The 21,286-nt window shown below is 37.3% G+C and overlaps 1 protein-coding gene across 12 annotated transcripts in view; it reads right to left on the reverse strand.

Annotated features, from left to right (window-relative positions):
* Positions 1-873: 873 nt before the first annotated feature.
* Positions 874-21,286, reverse strand: part of SMAD5 (SMAD family member 5) — a 36,700-nt gene continuing 16,287 nt past the window's right edge. For 2 of the 12 annotated variants that reach the window (XM_084636195.1, XM_084636190.1), the window contains exons 2-9: positions 18,973-19,034; positions 12,856-12,963; positions 11,336-11,886; positions 9,795-10,046; positions 8,978-9,097; positions 7,960-8,181; positions 4,984-5,240; positions 874-3,899 (exon numbers count right to left, since the gene is read on the reverse strand). In XM_084636195.1, the coding sequence (XP_084492321.1) occupies positions 3,756-3,899; positions 4,984-5,240; positions 7,960-8,181; positions 8,978-9,097; positions 9,795-10,046; positions 11,336-11,738 (1,398 nt within the window). In that variant the 5' untranslated portion in view covers positions 11,739-11,886; positions 12,856-12,963; positions 18,973-19,034 and the 3' untranslated portion in view covers positions 874-3,755. Of the gene's footprint in view, positions 3,900-4,983; positions 5,241-7,959; positions 8,182-8,977; positions 9,098-9,794; positions 10,047-11,335; positions 11,887-12,855; positions 12,964-12,997; positions 13,096-18,972; positions 19,035-21,286 lie in introns of all 12 variants that reach the window. The other 10 variants (XM_084636198.1, XM_084636194.1, XM_084636200.1 and 7 more) reach the window with 6 other exon arrangements.

Below are 21,286 nucleotides of genomic sequence, written 5' to 3' on the forward strand. Positions count from 1 at the left end.
GGGGGCTGGTAGCCAGGACCCCAGCTGGCAGTGGGGCCCCCAGGTGCGGGGCCACAGTGGGCACAAAGCCTGGAGGTACTGCAGCACTCCCTGGACCGCTGCTTCATTCACCTATGGAGACCCGCTGGCACTCTGCATTGACTTCCTGTGATTCGGCGAATTCTCTGGTTCGGCACTGGTCAGGTCCTGAAGGTGCTGGACTAGAAAGGTTGAACCTGTATTTTACGTTTTACACAATGTACTATTCTGTATTTGCTCTGTTTTTTTCTGGTGCATCTCTGCCGCTGCCTGATTGCATATTTCCGGTTCCAAATGAGGTGTCTGGTTGACTGGTCACTTCGTAAGTCTGATGTTCGTAACTCTGAGGTTCTACTGTATTGCTAAGATTATAGTACTGATGCACATATAGCCAGTCTGGCCACATTAAGCACTAGTTCTGTCTTGTGTACACCCATGCAGCCATTCCTGAATCATTTACTTAGTTTCAGCTAGGCACATACACGAGCGTAGATGAAGCCAATAAAAAAAAAAAAAAAAAAAAAGTCAAGCTTGGATGCAGTGAAATCTTTTAGAGGCACTGCAACTGAGATTTTACTCTTTTAACCTGATGTGTCATGCCATTAATCATAAAAATTATTCTAGAAAAGATACCACAGTGTTAAATATATGCAGAGTTACAAACTTACGAAGAAAACTCAAATATAGGTGTAGGAAAATGTTCATTTTGACTCTGGAAGGCCTGATCTTGTGGGTAACAGCTGAATTTGTTGCTCTTTCAATAAAACCATTGTTGGCTACAGTTCAAAGGAATACACAGTGGTCCAGAAGATAAATGACAAAGTAATGTTACTCCTCTTTTTCATGAAAATGTTTTATTTTTAAAATGCTGGAGAAAGTGTTTAAGATCAAGTACAAATACTTATTCCTGTACAAGACAGCATTATAGATCTGTGAACGTTATCAGTTTAGCTTTATTCCTTTAAGGCATTTCATAAGAAACAGAATTTATCATGATATGTAAACAATTTTGTTCCTTTAAAAAGATTTACTTATGTACTATGTGATACAGGGATTACCACATTTAAGCACAAACTTTGTCATTCAATAAAAGGACACAAGAAGAAAAAAGTGATCAATACCCTTGGGCTCCAGTAGCTAACTACAAAGCATCCTTTAATAAGTACTTGAGTTTTAGGACCAGACTTCAAAGAGAAACTGCTGAGCTTCAGTTCATTTGCAAATTTGACACCATCAGCTCAGGATTAAACAAAGACTATGAATGGCTAGCCAACTACAAAAGCTGTTTCTCCTTCCTTGGTGTTCACACCTCAACTGCTGGAAGAGGGCCTCATCTTCCCTGATTGAACTAACCTCCTTATCCCTGGCCCAATTCTTGCTTGCATATTTATACCTGCCTCTGGAAATCTCCACTACATGTATCCGATGAAGTGGGTATTTACCCACAAAAGCTTATGCTCCAATACATCTGTTAGTCTATAAGGTGCCACAGGACTCTTTGCCGCTTTTACAGATGTGGACTAACATGGCTACCCTTCTTATATTTAAGTTTTAGAGTTTTCAGCCTACCTCCCAAACATTTTATCTGGGTGGGTAAATAACGTGTTTGCGTGATAGGGAAAGGGGAAGGGGAATAGTTATTATATACAAAAGGCCCTGCACTCTGCACATAAAAACTTTAGAATTAAAAGAGTCTGGCCATAATTCACTTCACCTAGTATTCTCCACAATACATTTCTTTCCCGCATTTTCTTAGGAAAAGACATTACCCATAGATTCCCCCTTTTTTATTTAGTGTTTGTATTGACAGCCTGGGCATCAAAAGTCCTCCAATTAGTGACACAACAAATACAGCAGGCAGCTGCAGTACAAGCGTTTTCACAGCCTTACACCAGCGTACTTCAACCCTGACCCTGAAGGATTTCTTATGTGGTTGAAAGGGCAATTTAATCTCCATCAAAAAGAACAGCCTCTCTGGCCTCCCTGGCCACTCAGTAAAAGATTTAAGGGTGACAATTTTGCAACAGAAAAGCTTCAAAAACAGACTCCAAGGAGAAACTGCTGAGCTTGAATTAATATGCAAACTAGATACCATTAACTTGGGTTTGAATAGAGACTGGGAGTGGCTGGGTCATTACACATATTGAATCTATTTCCTTAAGTTAAGTATCCTCACACCTTCTTGTCAACTGTCTAAATGGGCTATCTTGATCATACTACAAAAGTTTTTTTTTTCCCTCCTGCTGATAATAGCTCATCTTAATTAATTAGCCTCTTACAGTTCATATGGCAACTTCCACCGTGTGTGTGTGTCTGTGTCTTCTAACTATATGTTCCATTCTACGCATCTGATGAAGTGGGCGGTAGACCACGAAAGCTTATGCTCTAATAAATTTGTTAGTCTCTAAGGTGCCACAAGTCCTCCTGTTCTTCTTGCGGATACAGACTAACACAGCTGCTCCTCTGAAACCTTTAATCTCCATCTACATGCAATCGTTAGCTTCAATGCTAAGAATGTCAACTGTAGGCCTAGACTATGTGAGGGGAAACTCATTCATCAGGATTGGGATGAAGACCACCATTTCACACAGGACATAAGTCTTTACAGTCATGATTTTTGATAATTATCTACCACATCTGCATTTGATCTAGAAATAAAACGCTCTGCACTCAATTCCAATTTGCTAAGCCATTCAGTCTTCAAAACAGTATGAGAAAGAGAGATTAATCAAATCTGTATTGGAAGTGAAGTACAGGGTCATTACTAATATTGCAAAACAACTGCTAAGTGATTTACGAGACCTAAAACATGCCAATTCTGAATAGGTAAAACAGACAGCTAGAGAACTTAGCTCCTTTGCAATGTAAGTACTACCATTTATAAAAAGTGGTGTGTATACTAAAATACAAAAGGGTACCTAAAAAGCTAGGTGTTGGCAATTACATCCAAAACAGCATGGGTGCATATCAAGGCAAAACAAGAACTGACTAGTCCGCAGCAGTGCGAAAGAGTTTACCTTGTATCAATTACTCGTTAAATGGTGGTTAAAAGCAATGTTATAAAATTGGAATGGGACAAGGCTAATAATTTATGTTCAATGTATATAGTGTGTTTATGACTGCATTTTCCAAAAGTTAATGCAAGTGTTTTTACACCATCCATATCCGTTTAAAAAAAAAGTATTTCAAGAGGTGTACACTTAACTTACATTGTTCAAATTGAGGCAAATTTAGCTGTAATAAAGGCTAACTTTGTTTATGACAGAAGTCTTCCATAAGATGTTACACAGCTACATATAAAATACTGACTGAAATCTGGAGCTGCACATGTTCAGCAAACAGAATGTACAGTTCTATAACACTAAAAATCTATGATCTGTATTTACTCCTAAAATCTGTCTTCAAAATTCTTGTCCCTATGTGACAGTGAAGAAAATATGTTCCAGTTAGACATATACCTGTTTAAGTTTCATTTGAAGAGGGGGAAAAGTGTTGCGATTTTTTCAAGAAACTTTGTCGCACTCCCCTCTCCCCCAATAGGGCTCAATTGTCACTTTAGTATCACAAGAACAAACAAATGTAAAAATAAATCAACAATATGTAATGGAATTGGTCACAAAGGGGGTAAAAAGTTAAACCATATCTGTTCTCCATCTAGCTCACAGTATCCACACTGGAAGTTTCTCTAGAATTAAAATAAGTTCACTAAAGGTAGAGTTGAAGGTAATACTGCAGCACTATGAAACTGAAGAGATGGGATTAAGTGGTGAGCCCATTTGTGTAAGTACTTTATCCAGCCACTGAAGGGGCCCATGAAGATGAATTTCTATCCAGCATGGGGTGCTTGTGACATCTTGACGATGATATTCTGCTCCCCAACCCTATAAAAATGAACAAATGTTATACCTTTGACGTTATGAGTGTATACTCTTAATCCAAACTAATTTTAGCAACAGGAAATGCAAAGTTAGGCTGTAGGACATTTAAAGCTATTAGAGGCCCCCAAATAAGCAAGAACAATTGTGTTGTTCAACCTTGAATACCCAATATTGAACATCCTTTTAAAGACCAGATACAGAAGAGCTTAGTGGCACAATTCACCTCTTACTACAGTAGGAGTCAGGCCATTTACTAATAGAAAACCAGGTTTTTTGAGAACTACAGATATTGCAGATTTTTTTAAATTTATTTTAAAAGGCACTGAATACAATTTGGCTGCATAAATTTAAAAAATAAAAGTCTGCCTTCATTCTACAAAAAGGTATACTGAAGGCTCAAAAGGTTGATGAAATTCATTTGTCTAAGAACTCAAACTTTTTTGGGGAGCAGGAATTGAGGAAGGCACAAGGAGGAGTCAAACTGTTATATATGTATTCCTTCAGTTTTACCATATGGATCACAGCCACGTTAGTTGTCCAGCAGGTCACTTTATTCTTACCCCATCATTCAAATTGAAATGTGAGTGCACAATGCAAGTCTCCTTTAGAAATGGAAGTTTACAAGACTTACAACAGGTTTCAGAGTAACAGCCGTGTTAGGCTGTATTCGCAAAAAGAAAAGGAGTACTTGTGGCACCTTAGAGACTAACCAATTTATTTGAGCATATAGAGCTGTAGCTCACGAAAGCTTATGCTCAAACAAATTGGTTAGTCTCTAAGATGCCACAAGTACTCCTTTTCATTTTGCGAAGGCTTATAGCATGCTTTGGATCTGAGAAAGGAAGCATTTAACTGGACCAGATGGAGCAAGGGACCTACTAAACTACTATGGCCAACACACTCACCTGGCAAGTATCACACATGTAACAGTAATGATACTCCAACACAAGGTGTCAGATTAAAATGTAAAAATCATGTTACATTGCAAAAACTTTCTGCAGTATAGTATCAGTGCGAATCTGAATATTTTGCTTGAACCTCTCTCATTCCACAGTAAATTTAAATGCTTAGATAAAGAATTATTTACCTTTACAAAACTCATTCGAATGGTGCACATTTTGGTAAGCTCATACACTGCCTCAAATCCATGGTTGACAGACTGAGCTAAAAGCTGAGCGAACTCCTGATTGTTAAAAATTTTAAGGCTGCAGCCACTGGGAATCTTGCACACAGTTGTAGGGTGAAATCCATGATGGTAGTTGCAGTTCCTGCTCTGTACAAATATGCTGCTGTCACTTAAGCACTCAGCATAGACTTCCCCACCAACATAGTAGAGATGAACTCCTTAAAAACAAAAGGAAAAAAAAACAGATTAAAAAATTGTTTCAGATTATAATCAAGTTGTATTACTGTAAATAACTTCCTTGAGCTCTGAGACAATTTAGTCAGACTTCCATTTGAAGAACTTCCCTGAAAAGATATTTTTCTAGTCATATACACATAAGCAGTTCAACACACTTTTTCCACCTCAGACGACTTCATTTTATATCAGCCACTAGATGGCCTTCTCTCACCAATTATAGGACAGAATGCCTAGTGTCCAGCTCAAAGCAGCACTAGACCCTCCCAGAACAACAGATGCATAACCTACAGATGTATCTTCACTGTTACGACTATCATCACCCCCGCCACCACACACCTTTCAAGATCCAAGGGTCCTATACATGCCTATCACAATATGCGGTGTACCTCAGTGTACTAAATGCCCCAATAGCAACTGTGTGAGTGAAACCAGATAAACAATCACTACACTCTAGAATGAACTCACATAGGAAAATGATAAAAGACAGAAACACCATACCACCTGTGGGTGAATATTTTTCACAAAGCAATCATTTTGTATCTGACCTATTAGTCCTCATCCTCAAAAGGAAACCTGCAAACTTTCAAAAAGATGAGCCTGGAAGCTTAAATTAATAACTTTGCTAGACACTAAAAATCAGACTGAAGAAACACACTGGATTTATGGCTTACAACAATCTATAACCCTCTAACAACCCCTCCCTGCAGCTGATTTCCCTCTCCCCCTTCCTTTCTTCCTGATGACTGGGACAAAAGTTTGTGTCTCTCACCAACAGAAGTTGGTCCAATAAAAGATACTACCTCACCCATCTGGTCTCTCTAGTATCCTGAGATGGTCACAGCTAGAACACTGCATATAATAAAGGAAGACCCGAACTAATCTTTCAGACTGACAGCTATCGGTGAACTCATCAGGTCCACTGAGAGTCTGGGGTGGGATAAAGTTTGGGGAAAGTAACTTAGAAGCAGATTGCTTCGTCAGCTGATAAACTGCAAGTGGCTCACAGTGGATTTGGGGTCAGGCCTCTCTTCCATGTAATTCTGTTCTATTCTGCTTCTTTCCTGCCCCACTAGTCAGTTGACCTTCCCATGGTAAGGTATTGATTGGGGATCTCTGAGGAGTTGAATTGGAGAGGTAGGCTGTGTTGAGTTGGAGAACAGAGGTACATAGCAGGCTGCGACAGAAATGTCTGCTTCTCCTGGGGAAAATAAAACTCAAGATGAAGAAATAAGAAGCTTAAAAGTTAATTCTGAAATTTCAAAAGTGACCCATGGCTGGGGTGCAGTGCTTTTACAAAAATGAGATAAGTTTGGTATTTTTGGTGGCTGTGTTGTATATAGAAAGGGGAGACATTCAGAATAAATGTCATAAGTAGATAATGTAACTGTATTCCCTTGTGAAGTTAACAGAAATCATCCTAGAAAATTCAACTGTCCCAGGAACAGTGACTCTACACTTATCATAGAGTTAAAATTCCATTAAGATTACAGATTTTAACTTTAAGTTTTAACTTATGCAAGCCTATCTACCTAGTACTCCTGGGGGAATTCTGCACCCACCCAGGCCCCCAACCACCTTAATCTGGACCCCCCCTTCAGAGTCCCACTTCTGTGCATTCAGTGGCCTGTGCTCCCCAATGGCGTGCGGGAGCCGCCACATTTATCTGACAAATAAAACCTGCAGAATTTTAAAATGTTTTGGCACAGAACGCCCTCAGGACTAATATTCATGAGCACAGCTCTGTAATATTGTCTCCATTTCTAATCTATTGATGGTTCTAGTAGTCCACATCAGAAGTAGCCCAAAAGTACCTTGTTACAGTACCTTTGGCTTTCTAAGGCACTAGGCAACTGTTTCAGTTTGACCAATGGTAATGCAATTTTGAGAACAATTTTAAGTACTAAAATGATCTTTATAAAGCAGAGCAGTAAGAAAACGGTTCTCTTCTCAAGACATGAATAAGGAAAGGCATATGAAGGGACATTTTAAAAATTCACTAAAATACTTTAAGAGAATGAGCAGGCTTCTCTGTGTGAAAATTGTGTGTTCATATAGTGCTATCAGCTGAAAAGCATGGCAGACCCAGGGGAAAAAACTGCAAGATCCTGTGAGACCTGTCAAACCTAGGATAACCCCCACCCCTCACTCATCTTGGATTCACTCCAACAAAACAGATCCTTAAAGCCTATTTTAGTTTTGCTTTCAACGTACGATATTTAAACATACTAGACAGCACTCAAATATCCTGTATGAACTGAGAACAAAAAACTCTGAAATATTATTAAGCAGCAGCAAGAACTTCTTCTGAGGAACATATCTAAAATGGTAGTTGTATATATGGAACTTGACAGATACTCCCAGGACCTACAATTTTGTTGAAGTGCTGGCACTGAACACAGTACAGTCATGGCAGGCTTGTTTGCCAACAGTATTCTACCTACTCTAGAAGCAGGCAATTTTTATATTGTACATCATTTAAGTTAATTGGATGGATTCTGTGACCAGAATTCTTCAATGTGTATCACATATATACAATTTCTTTAAATAAACCTTTTCTCCAGGCTTATTATTTACCACTGCAACCACCGTATATAATTTCAATTTTTGCACATTACAATATGCCTGTTTTCAATGAAGTCTTTAATAGCAATAGGTTGACAAGCAATCAAAAAGGAGACATAACGTACACTTATGAATTACCTTTTCCAATATGTCGCCTAGTGTTCTCAATAGTTGAGTTGCGATTAACATTGGACAGCAAACCTAAGCAGAACCTGTTTTTATTGTTAGAAGGATCTGTAAATCCATCCACTAAGACACTGGTGGAAGATGCGTGAAAAGCTTCTCCAACACGATTGTTTAATTCATAGTACACAATTGAACACCAGTGCTTGGGCTCTTCATAAGCAACAGGTTGAACATCTATAATAAAATGGAATTAAAACCGGTCAATATGTATTTCAATTTAGAGGTGTTTAACAATTCCTTTCACATAGCAGTAAAAAATTGCTCCCGCAATCCCACGTCTGTATCTTATGCTCAGAGTTTGAAGGATAGTAGGATATGGTTAAAAAGGCCACTACCAATTTGTTGAAATCTAGTCAGTTTAAAAAAAGGTAAGAGCATCTTCAGGTACTACACCTGCTCTGAGTTACTCTGAAAGTTTTGTTTCACGATATTTTCTTATTTTGGTGCCTTTCCCTCTTCCTGAGCCTTATGTGAAAGACTCATGTAAACAAAGTGGAAAATTATACAATACGTGCTGCCACACAAAGAGAAAGTTTTTCTGTATAAACTTATTTATAATTGACATGTTGAGGCCTGATCTTCAGGGATGCCGAGCAAGTACAACTCCATGTGCAATCAAAGGTAAAAGACAGGGTCTGAACAATTCAGGGGGCGGAAATCAGACCCTTAGTTATTAAAAGAAGCTCAATTCAAGAAGAAGGGGAGTTTTTTTGTTATTTTCTTCTTTAGTGGTTTAAAAACAAGCCAATCAACAAAACGGTGTAAAAATGAACTAGACAGAGGTTGTTTCATCTTGCATTCTCTTCCTGGTGGCTGCTCCTTCTGGTACAACCCTGGACTTCTTCCATTTTCATTTGCAAGTTATATCTACTTAACACCATATCAATTACTCCAATTAAGTTACCACCGAATCTGGCTCTCAGCATGAAATAAGCCAACTAAAGATTAATTATATACCATACTATCTTACCTCTGCTGGATATATTTGGCATAATTTGAGGAATCATAGTGTTGCTTGTGTCCATAGACTGTGAATTATCCTGCCCCATCTGATCTTCGGGGGGCATATATGCAGGAGGTGGAGTATCAGCTTCAAATAAGAAAAAAACGCACAAGTTAAAACTACAAATGAAGACTGACAGACAGATGCCATCAAGCGGAGCATAAGGCCTTGCTTTGCTCACTCAGCTAGGCCACACTTAAATGTTGTCGGGTGCTTGGTTATTAGCGTGATGAGTAAATACACATGCTTAGTTAGATTTATTAAGAGTATTTATTAAGAGTCCCAAGACAATACTCTTCAGCACAACTCATTGCTGCAGTATTTGAGGTCTTATAAGACATTACCATTCCGTACTACTGGATGATATTTAATATAAACTATGCCCTCTGTGAACTCAGAATTTGTTCATGTCAAATTCCTTCTGTTTTAAAAGAGGACTGTTACATATTAAGATACTTCCTCTCTGCTTTGCATCTCATATTTAAAAACAGTGAATTCATTTAGTAACCCCATTTTTCCATATCCTAGCCACAAGTCAGATGGTATTTGGAAAATAAAAACCATAACAAATAATTCACAGAAGAGCTCGTTCTGATCCATATCAAAGACTAAGGAAAAGTAGTAATGAATGACTAACATAGTACCAGAATTGGTTGATATTAAGCCAATATCAATTGATATCAGAAACAAACAGAGAGGCAAAAGGGAATTGCAATAGCTTTTGGTATTACTCTACAAGCATATTTTAATTTCTCAGCAGAGTTCGCATATAGACTGTTCTCACCTGGTAGCTGAAATGGACTAGATGGTCCAGAACTGGCAGGGGAACTTGGGTAAGTGCTGCTCACTGGAGAAGGTGGGTAGGGGCTGTTTGGTGAAATGGAAAATGGAGTGCTGTTGGGTTGCTGGAAAGAATCTGGAAATGTAGCATTTTGTGGCATATGCGGTTCATTGTGGCTTAGGTTCCTGAACTGAACTAGAAGGCTGTGCTGTGGATTGAATTCACTATGTCTAGGCACTAACACTGGAGGTAGAACTAAAAAAAAACAAAACAAAAAAACAATCAGACAAAACAAAATTGTTAAAAATATAGCTAGAACGAACAGCATAAAATAATGCAAACTATTCACTAACCACCAAAATAAATAAATAAAAATAAAAATTCCCATTATCAGCTCAGGAGAAGCAAGAAAAAGGTGTTACAAGATTTAAGTGCTTCTTACAATTTGTTGATTTAAAAAATACATACACTTTGTAAAACTATTTTACACTTCTGCTCCGTTTCTTGCCAGACTTAATTTATACTTCACAGCATGAAAAATAGTCATTTGTTACCAATTTAGTGAACCTTTTGTGCAGAGCGTGCATACTAAGTGGAAAGTACTAATAAATTTAAAGGATTAGTGTCCTCCTAACATACCATTAAGTGCAAAAAGCTACATTAATACATTGAACTCTAAACTAAAGAAAGGAAATTCAAAAGTCAATGTTTCCACAACAACATTAGCAATTTAAGTACACATCTGATATATGTTATTTTGGATTGTGTACACACGCTTTCAAATATACACCTTCCTACCAGCACCATTGCTGAGATAGTGGGAGAACAGTAACTTACAAATTCCTGACTTGTGTGTGCAAATTCTCCACTTTAACCTTGCATTACATATTCCTATGCCCACTCTAGTGGAAAGCGGATTCCCCTGCTAAACATACTTCCCAGAAATTACAAGACTGCCTTTTCCCATTCCCAACTTCAACTCTACTTTCCTCAATGTCTCCCATGGACCCATGCTTTTACATACCACCATGCTTACCTTTTGGAACCTTGTACCAGGAACATGGCTGTACCTATCATTCCTAGTCTGCCCTCCCACAATCACTTGTTGTCTAGAACTTGACTGGGGAGCACCAGTCTCTCCACATCTCTTCTTCCTGTGTCATGCCCACTGTGACTGATAGAACACCCAGTGATTAAAAAAACATACTGACCTACTAATAAGAATTCTGAGGTTTATAGCTAAATTTCTCAAAGAATATGAAGTCTTCAGTTGACTACTTTTGCATTTAGAGCCGAATACTGGTCATAATAAAGTCAATGATGACTTTGTTATTGACTATCGGAACCAGGATTTAGAAATCCCTTCCATAGATCATATGCTACACAGTAAACTGTAGTTGTAAGGTTTTTACCAGGAAAACTGTATCTACTCTAACCAGAATGTTATACTCCACCCCACCCTTTCCCCTGACAATTTAACTGGCAAAGCAACACCGTCTGTGGGCAATTTGTTCAGTTTTATAGACAGCGATGCTCAAACTTACCTGGGCTCTCCACCCTTTTGTAGTGGTATGGATTAATACAAACTTCCTTCTGTTTAGATCCAAATGGAAATTCACAAACATCCAATGGCTTCAACTCATGATGACTCTGTAGATCAGGCCAACGCCAGACACGACAGTATATAACATGGGGCAGGCCTTTTCTGTGGGAAACTTGAAGTCTCCCATCTAAAGAACGAGGAATAGTAACACACTTGCTGGGCTGTCCGGGACTGCTCAAGGCTTTTTCTAATTCTTCCATAGCACCCTTTTTCTTTTTCAACTTTTTTACCAAAGCATCAACTGCCTTTTCTGCCCATTTTTCCTCTTCATCTCCTTGTTTCCAGCCCAACAAACGCTTTACAGCTGGGCTAGTAAAAGAGAACAAACTGGCCATTGACGTCATTTGACACAAGTCTTCAGAAAACCTTTCTATAAATAAATGTCAATGTCTACAAGAAGCAACTGACCAACTGTATTATTTCTTGGAAGACAACACCTGATTGAATAGATGTCACTTATAAATCAAAAGGGACGATTCTTCTAATTTAGTCCTGTTTAAAAACAAAACAAAAACAAAAAACAGCAAGTAGTTAGCCACTATGTTTTGTTTTGGGGTTTTTTGGTGGGAGGGAAGAGGAAGGCAGAGCTGAAAACAATTCGGATATTAAATAGGAAGAGTGATTATTTCTATCCTTGGTTTTAGATCTAATTTTTTAAAAGAACACTGAAGTCCCACATCATAACTACCATTCTTCTAACTGAAGGAAAATTCTGTAGGACTCCTTTCAGACTATCAGTGCTAGCTCGAGGGAGGCCAGGGTAGTTTCCAAGAGATGGAAGGTACTCCTCTCCATCTCCTGTACCTTTGGATTTCCTGACATTGGCTGGTTTAATAGGACTTTAATGCAAAGCTTTCCAAGTTGGCTTTTTATAATATGCAGTTTAGTGTAGATATGGCGTAGGTAAAAAACACGTAAAAAATTTATTTGCTTAATAGGTAAAAAGTTTACTAGACTACAAACAGAAGAACTACTTCTACTCACCAAAAGCTAGATAAAGACAAATTGAGGGATATGGGTAACCAGCAAGTTCCAAGGGCAATATGCTGGAGCAGTGGTTTTCAACCGGGGGTATGCAGAGGTTTTCCAGAGGGTACATCAACTCATTTAGATATTTGCCTAGTTTTACAACATGCTACATAAAAAGCACTAGTGAAGTCAGTACAAACTAAAATTTTATACCGCCAATGATTTGTTTATACTGCTCTATATACTGAAATATAAGTATAATATTTATGTTCCAATTGATTTATTTTATAATCATATGGTCAAATGAGAACAAACAATTTTTCAGTAATAGTGTGCTGTGACAATTTTTTTGTCTTATTTTGTAAGCAAGCAGTTTTTAAGTGAGGTGAAACTTGGGGGAACGCAAGACAAATCAGACTCCTGAAAGGGGTACAGTAGTCTGGAAAGGATGAGAGCCACTGCTCTGGAGAATCCTATCCTGCCATCACCTACCATCGCCAAGAAGGGAGAGCATGCTGAAGCTTCTACCAGGGTGCTGCTCTTGGACATTCAGTTTTTTGTAGCTAATAGTGATGAGATCGGAGGAACAACCGAGGATAGCTAATAAAAAAAGATTTTAGACATAATCAATCACCTTGGCCACTTCACTTATACGCTTAGCCATTTCCCCCAGTCTCCTGGGATAGGGATTATAAGCAGTAGATTTTCAGGCTTTTGCAGTACGTTTTCTTCCTAAAAAGGTGAAGAGACTGCACAATAAGTGCCAGAAATAAGACCTTTACAATAAAATGTTTGAGGGAATTAGTTTGAACAGTACTGTTCGATACACAATGTCATAAAGAAACAGTGTTCATACACTGCCTTTGTTTTCTTGAATACCCACCAGAGTCTGGTGTAAATCTTTTTTTTTTTTCTTTTTTTAAAACAGGGAGTAAAGATGACATGAGGAAATGATGTGCTGTGGCAACTAGCTGATAAGAGCTCATGAAATCCCTTGTGATTACTACACAAGCAAGTTCAGACAATGAGCAGCTGGCGAAAAGCAAGAGCGGAGCTAAGAGAAAGGATGTCAATAACAAAAGATGCTTCCTTTCTTGCTACAGAGACTGCCAAACAATATTGTCTCTCAGCTTTTGATAAACTCTGGTGAATGAGAACATCTAACATACTCTGGAACACTGAATCCGCATACAAGAGAAATCCATCTAAGTATTTCAGTACTAAACAAGATAAAATTATTCATTTTCAAGATGTCACTGTTCTCATACCACTGTCTTTAATCATCAGAACTTTTGTTACTTTTCTTACGACCCATAAAAGTAAATTAGATTACCTAAAAGAGTTGGTGGTGTTTTTTAGCTGTCAGACAGCTTTAAAAATATCTAGAGATACCGATTGGTACCTTCCTAATATTTAACATTTAAGCATCAGAAAAACTGTTTAAGTCCCAGTTTACGGCACTGGTTATTATACTTCATGACTGCAACTAAAGCATTAACTTAAGCCTACGTCAAGCAACCATTTTGAATATCGACCAAGTGTAAGCACGAATTCAGAACGAAAACATCAATACTCTAGCCACATTCAGTTTTTGTTTTGTTTTTTTTTTTAAAATAAAAGAACACACACTTTGCCATGATAAAGATGAAAGAAGTTAACACTACTTTGGACAGACTTTCTACAGGAAGCAAAACTATCCTAGATAGCCTACCTCTCAATGCAGCCTACCTCTCAATGCAGCATCTGTTTCTACGGAAGCTCTGGGAGGTGTGCCTGAGTAATAAGGAATTCAAAACTGGGAAAAGCGTCAGGAGAAACCCTATTAAAAATACTACTTGCTCCTAAATACACACTATACTAACAAAAAAGATAGATAGATGTTACATAGCTTTGATAAGCACTTATTCTGTGTTCCATAACCATCTTTACGTTACAGGAGCTATACTTTAAACAGCAATTATTCATAATTAGTTTCCAGGCAAAATAGAGGGATGTGACAAATGGCTTTCATGTTATTTCAGTGAAAAGTTTGTTTTCTGCCTGAACGATCATGCACACAGAAATCTATATGCATCGTTACAAGGAACGGGAAACACAGAAAAGGAACAAAGCTTGGCCAAAAGAACAGACTAAGTTTATCATCTTAAAAAGAATGCAAGTTTAGTGAAAGACAAGTAAAAGCTCCTCAGTCATAAATAACTTACTTTCCAGGTATGAGTACCACTCATTTGCTAGCTCTTATTAATACTCTCCACCTTCAAGCTTCTTTATAAGCATTAATTCACTCTGTAAGGTAAATAAGTATCATACTCATTTTTACCCAAAGCTAAGAAAGCAACTCGGTGGCAAAACTAGATCAAAACCCCACAAAATAAACCTTCAGGAATTTTAAGGTCTTAGCCCTTGCTCACACCACCTCTAATAAATAAATGACAAAACCACTATACATGTCCACATAGAATATCAGTGAAAGGAACAAAAAAAAATTTCCCAAACATGTTCTATTTTTGACATGTTTTCACAAGCTTAAATGTAGCCCTGTGAGAGGGGGAAAAAAAGCAAATTACAAGTTTTGCTATTTATATAATTTTAAATTAGAGCCATCTTTCTGTCCCAAAAACATCAAATACTACCAAGTGGCAGAGCATAGCCATAGGAAACACTTATAATGGATTATTACTACAAATGCATACCCTAGAGATCCCTTAGCATTTATCTGATTTTAGGACATTTCTAGACATTTTCTTCTAAACCGTTCTGATATGGCTGTCCTGTGTGTCACGCAATAGAAGTGCAGAACATGTACCGATCAACAGTATTTTATTTGGTATGTGCCATGACAACATGCAATATGTATTTGAAATTTTACCAATTTTATATTCCTTGTGAAACATTTGATACAGATACAGTAAGCAAGTGGCATTTAAAAGCATAATGAAAGTTAGAAAAAAGGGCATTAAAGGCAAAGAGGTCCTTCATAACAACCAACCTAAGCAGCTCCAACACTGCTTTCCTGTTAGAAGTGGTCTCAAGTCTTTAGTGGTCAGAATTTTGGCAAAGAGACACTCAATTGGAGTGTCAAAGAGACACTCAACCCTCTTAACTTCACAGAAGATGAGGATCTAAATTTCAACTAGATAGACAAACTAAAACTAAAAAGATTCTGTTAACTGAATAGAACTATATAATTTGTACACCATAAAACACTCAACTTCATATACCACAAATCAATTTTGGCTAAATGACAATGTGATCAGACTTCCTGGTCATGTTTAAGGAAAATTCACTTCCACTTTTCATTTAAGAGCAGTGTAAAATCAATAAAGCTTCCAGCAGGTTAAATGGCACTGTGAATTTTGCTTTCATTATAATCCCTTGGGAGATGGCATTTAGAGAGAGCAATACTGATGAAGGTTAAAAAGCCTTATTTTAATACAAAACACAGAATGCAAAAAAAGTTTTATTTATTAGTAGATTCAAATCCCGATTATTTCTTTGGATCTTTATTAGTGCCATAAAAATCTTTTAAGCTATTTATCTAAAAAAATGAAGTATGTGTTTTTATCTTAAAAACTGCAGTTTTTAAAGGTTGTTAAAATTTATAAACTACATACATATCCTACATTTAGATCCTTCACTTGTGTTTTATGCAGATAATATGGGGTCAAAAGACATTTATAAAAAGGTTCTGAGGTACCACAGTGACCGCTGCTTTAAATATTTCAATGGAACATCCATGTTCAAAAGTCAGCTTTTCTGATACTTTAAAGCAAAGACATATTTGTTATAATAGTTGTGGCTGCAGTGCAACACTGTCTCACCAAGAAGATCATCTGTTCAAAAATGAACTTTAAGCTCAGGTGCTTATTCAGAAACGTATACATAAATTACCCAAGAGCTCATCTCAGACAACAACCAAGTGTGTTCATTGTGTCTAGTTTCCTTTTCACAAATTAAACAGAAAGCAATCATGAATGGTTTTAACAGACCAAATAAAATCCCTTGAAATCTAGAGAATCCACAATGCATTTCACAAACATCTATCCTACTCAGCTATTGAAGTACTTGGAATGTCAGGTTGTTTGCGTAATATTTTGTTAGCCTAAACTATACAAAAGTACTTTAACATGCCCAAGCAATGCACGTGGCTCTTTACTTGTGTATAAAAACATAATGTAAGTCGGTAGGTGGCATGGTGTGTGCTTCATTACTGAACACAAGAGGAAGTAATCTCTATATCCAAACTAGACTTTGGGGCAGACTTGATTTATAGATCTAGGGTTCTTTCTAATAGTTGCAGCAAATGGAAGGAAACAATCTGTGTGAACAAGTCCATTGTTTGAACCCCTTCTTAGTACCATATCAGGCCAGCTGAATATAAACAAAGCTGGTTATCAGTAGAAATGGCAGATTAAGTTTCATTTGTCAAGGAAATATTTTATTTGTAAGTCTTTCAGCTATTGAACGAAACAACTATGAGACTGGTAGCTGAAACAATCAACTGCCCTATCACCAAAATTAAACAATTCACAGTTCTGATTTTACACATTTCTTTTCCCCTCACACTTACCTATATGTGAAAAAAATTTACCAACACCTTTCATTACAAACACCACTGGCCCAATATCATGGCAATCAAGCTTCTGGATTAATAGGACCTGAACAAGACGCATGCCAGAACATACCAACAAAAGATGACACGTGGTTGGTATATAATGATATGAGATAAACCCTTCATTTCTCCATCTGAACTGTTAGATGGACGAAATGGACAAGAATTGCATAACAGATTACGCTGCAGGAGCAGAAGAACTATCCTCTTCCTGATAAATTAGTCTACTTAGTAGTTTTAAAAATGCAAAAAAGACAGAAACATAAGGATTCCTGAACACCATGTCCAATCTGAAACAACGAACGTATTTGTCAGTAAAGAAGTGGCTTTTAGTGACTCAGTTTCATAATATAAACAAGCTGCCCACTAGAATTATCTACACAACTGCAAATTTGGTTAGAATCTCTGCAGTCATGTCTCTTACAAGGTGTGTACTATAGACGCCATTTGCAGTTCACAACAACTTTATTGGTTCCACAAATATTATGTGCCATAGATGGTTTTCTTTATATTAAATATATACATACATTTGTATATATACTGATCTATAACACATGAACCCTTTACAACATCTCTTCCTATGATGGAAACTAAATAATTTGATTAACAAGATCTTTGAAACTATGAGGCAACTTTACTGTTCTTCCACTGCACCTGATTTTGTTTAGAGTCCATTCCTTCTGTTGATGTTTGCCCTCTGTGCAGATATATTTTCTGGCATCACTTTGCCAACTCACAAGGGTCCTTAGTGAGCTAACTCATTTCATATTCACTGCTAGTTTACACTGTACCCATGTCACAGGATTCATTATAGTCTTTTCCTGAGGACAAATAATTCCTTGCTTGTTTCTAGGAAGTCATGGTTACAGCAGTAGAGTTGTCCATGTAATTCTACCACATATATGAAGGTTTGAATGGTCACTGAAGGTTTGTCTACACATACAATGCTGCACCTGTGCCACTATAGTGCTTTAGTGAAGACACTACTATGCCAAAGGGAGAGCTTCTCCTGTCAGCATAGTTAATCCACCTCCCCAAGAGGCAGTAGCTATGTTGACAGGAAAAGCTCTCCTTTCAACATAGTGCTGCCTACATGGTGTAAAATATCCACACCCCTGAGCGACACAGTTATACCGATATAGATCTGTAGTGTCAACCTGGCCTGAGAACAAGTCACTTTCCCATGTTGAACCAGTTTCATTTCAAGTAATGAATGATGAACTTTCATGGGGTGGCTAAAAGGAAGTCTGCATTAGCGCTGCTTGTGCCATACTTGTTCTGTGAATATCAAGTTTCCTCTTCAGAACTAAAAATTCAGCTTCTTTCACAAACACAATATAACCTTAAATTTAAAAAATAATCTACTTACAGACTACTAAATTGGAAGTTGGGCAGATTTTAGAAAAATGGTTTTAACTTTCAGCCAGTTGGATTTCCATATAAACCTTAGTGACAATTGATTTCACATTACCATTAAAGTCGCTTGCTTCTGTTCAAACATCCAAAGTAAGGCAATTTGGGGGGGGGGGTAAAATATAGATATTAGAAATAAAAAAATAGCTTGATCTTAAAAAACAAGCTTTAACATCCACAACTGAATGATTTAAAAATAAAAGCTTCAATCCAATTCAATACTTGTTTTTTTATTTCCACAGTCCCACATCAGTTGAAACAGATTTTTTTAAATGAAGCTTACCAACAAAGGTAAATATAAATTTGTCATTCTAATCACTATCTTCTTAGACGATATCCATGTCTACCACTGTAACTCGGTAAACTATGGCAGATGTCTATATAAGTGGACAACTCGCAATTAACAACTATTGACCTGAGGAAGTCACCAAAACAAGGATACAAACTGATGCCTACGTGGGCAGTTTTAGCAGTTAAGATACCAAGGACCAGATGGTCATTTAAAATGAACTACACTCATCACTACAGGCACTCTCTCCAAAAAGGTACGGTAAAAATTTACTCAACTACAGCCCATACTATACCTGTTCTGCGGAAAAATGGAAGACATTCTCCAGGTCTATCAAGGCAGCCCTTTTCAAAAGCCCTACAACACATTAAAATAAAAAGACATTTAAGAAGCTGCATGAACTCTTCCAAAAGTTTAGCTGTCCATGTGGAATAAACTAAATACAGTACAAGATGCTAAACGCGGTCCATGAGAAAATGAACTATACACAAAGACAGTCCTAGTTTCACCAAAAAGGAGGGATTTTATAAACTTCCATTAACATTTCTTTTAAAAAAGAGGAAATATATACAGAAGATTCCACTATGTTAAAGCTGTTACAAGCTTACAAAAGCCCCAGAATTTAGAGGGAAGACTAACAATAGTAATTCACTAACGTACTTCTTTCCCTTGCACTGTGAGTTAATGGCAAAACATTCTGGATTTGTCAGTTTGTGACATCCACTGACCCAGAACTCAGAGACACTACCTCATAATTGGTGGATCAGCGTCAACTAGTCTGACAAAGGTCCTCTATGTCAAGGATGACAGTTATCCTTGGTAGTAGGTCAGCAGGGATACAAACTTGGCAGACACTGCTCTACACCTTGCCAATCTGCACTGGACAAGTACATTGATGTGCCAGCCAAACTCTTGCACAGATCCAGGAACATTGCTGAAGAGGTTTCCATCAAAGAGCAGCATAAGAATTTACAAGACCACGGATGCGTGAGATAATGTATTAAATATTAAAATTAAATATTAAATATGAAAGCAATTTTAAATGAGTTATCAATGTGAGACATGAAATGCACAAATACTCCATGTGATAAGGATAAATACCATTAATTTGTATGAGGTTGTTCCCTTACTGCAGGAGCTTCACTTTGATGACATATTTTATAGACAATAGCAGATGAGTTTTTAAAGTCTTTTACAGTGTTCTTTGTAACAGCTATACTGATTTGTTCGAAGAGATTTTCATTTACTTTGCATTTCAAATCAGATCACCCATGCTCCTCCCACCCCACCTCCCAAGAATGGAGAAGAGTAAAGGTCTTTGGAGAACACTATATATAACTGTCACAAAGAACGTCTCTATGCAATGGTTTAACTCTATTTTAAAAACAAAGAACTATTACACAATAAGGCACTTTCACTTAACACCTCCCTAAACAGCAGAATCTAAAAACGGACCAGTTACAAAGAACTGCTTCTTAATATTAAAGATTTAATCCTCTGTAAAGACTGTTCAAGGAAGCCGTGAAATGTGTGTAGTGCATTTAATAAACCATTATTTGCATTCTGCATTGAGAGATGAGAACAATACTAGGCATTAAGATAAGTACTCTATCAATATAAAGATTATAAAGCAGGTCATCAAAACAAGTCTGACTTCATAGCAAAAATAAGGAAACAAAGAAAAATATGGTCTGTAAGCTTGAGCTCCTTTGGGTTCAGCCATGGGTTAAAATTCAGGAGGGCAAGGAAGTTATTCAACACTGTAGTGTGTAGTCTTCAAATGTATTAACTTCAGTAACTAAAAATATCAGAGAAACAATTCAATCCAAGTCCCACTGATGACATTCTCTCAATGCATCCCATCCTTCCTTTGCATTCCTCATAGTTCTAAAATTCCCCTGAGAAGAGGGAAAGTATAAGACGTTACTTTATCCTTCCCCCATTCATTTTTTAATCATCTTTACTTTATTTATCTTGTGTCTCCTTTGCTTTCATTGAAAAAGTTTTCAAAATTTCCTCTCCCCTCTATAATATATCCTCCATATCGGGAAGCAAAATAGGCTGGTTTCACTAAGTTAGGCAAACCACTGGGCAGATGTTTTTTAAAAAATAAATGCCTTGAGGCAATTAACAGTAATTTCAAGGCTTAGTCAGCAAAGTTTGATTCAAGTGAGGGTAAGCATGGAACCACTACTGTCTTACTGTGGGGATCAAATTAAGAAATCAAGCAGCATATTTATTCAACTACATAAAGTTTATTTTAATCTAAGACCTACATTTTAATGTTTTCAAAATTATACTAAAACTCCTTTACTGAAGTTACTAGCTTTTCCATCACCTTGTAGCACCATTGTTTGCTGACTAGTGAGAAATATAGCAGCTTTTGATGAAAATGGCAGCAAAATGTAGATAGAGGGAAGGGGGGAAATGAGGTTGAACACAACCAAAAACAAGATTCAGAATCTGACAAAGTTATGGTACTCATGAACATCAGGCTTCCTAAGCATTACTGCAGCTGGGAAAAGTGTGCATTGAATAAACCTTCTTAAAAAAAAAAGTGCTGACCACCATAGCTGAATATTTGGGGTTTAAAGTAAGTTGCTCTATTA

Source organism: Lepidochelys olivacea, assembly GCF_965140295.1.
Source record: "Lepidochelys olivacea isolate rLepOli2 genome assembly, chromosome: 8".
Lineage (NCBI taxonomy): Eukaryota > Metazoa > Chordata > Testudines > Cheloniidae > Lepidochelys > Lepidochelys olivacea.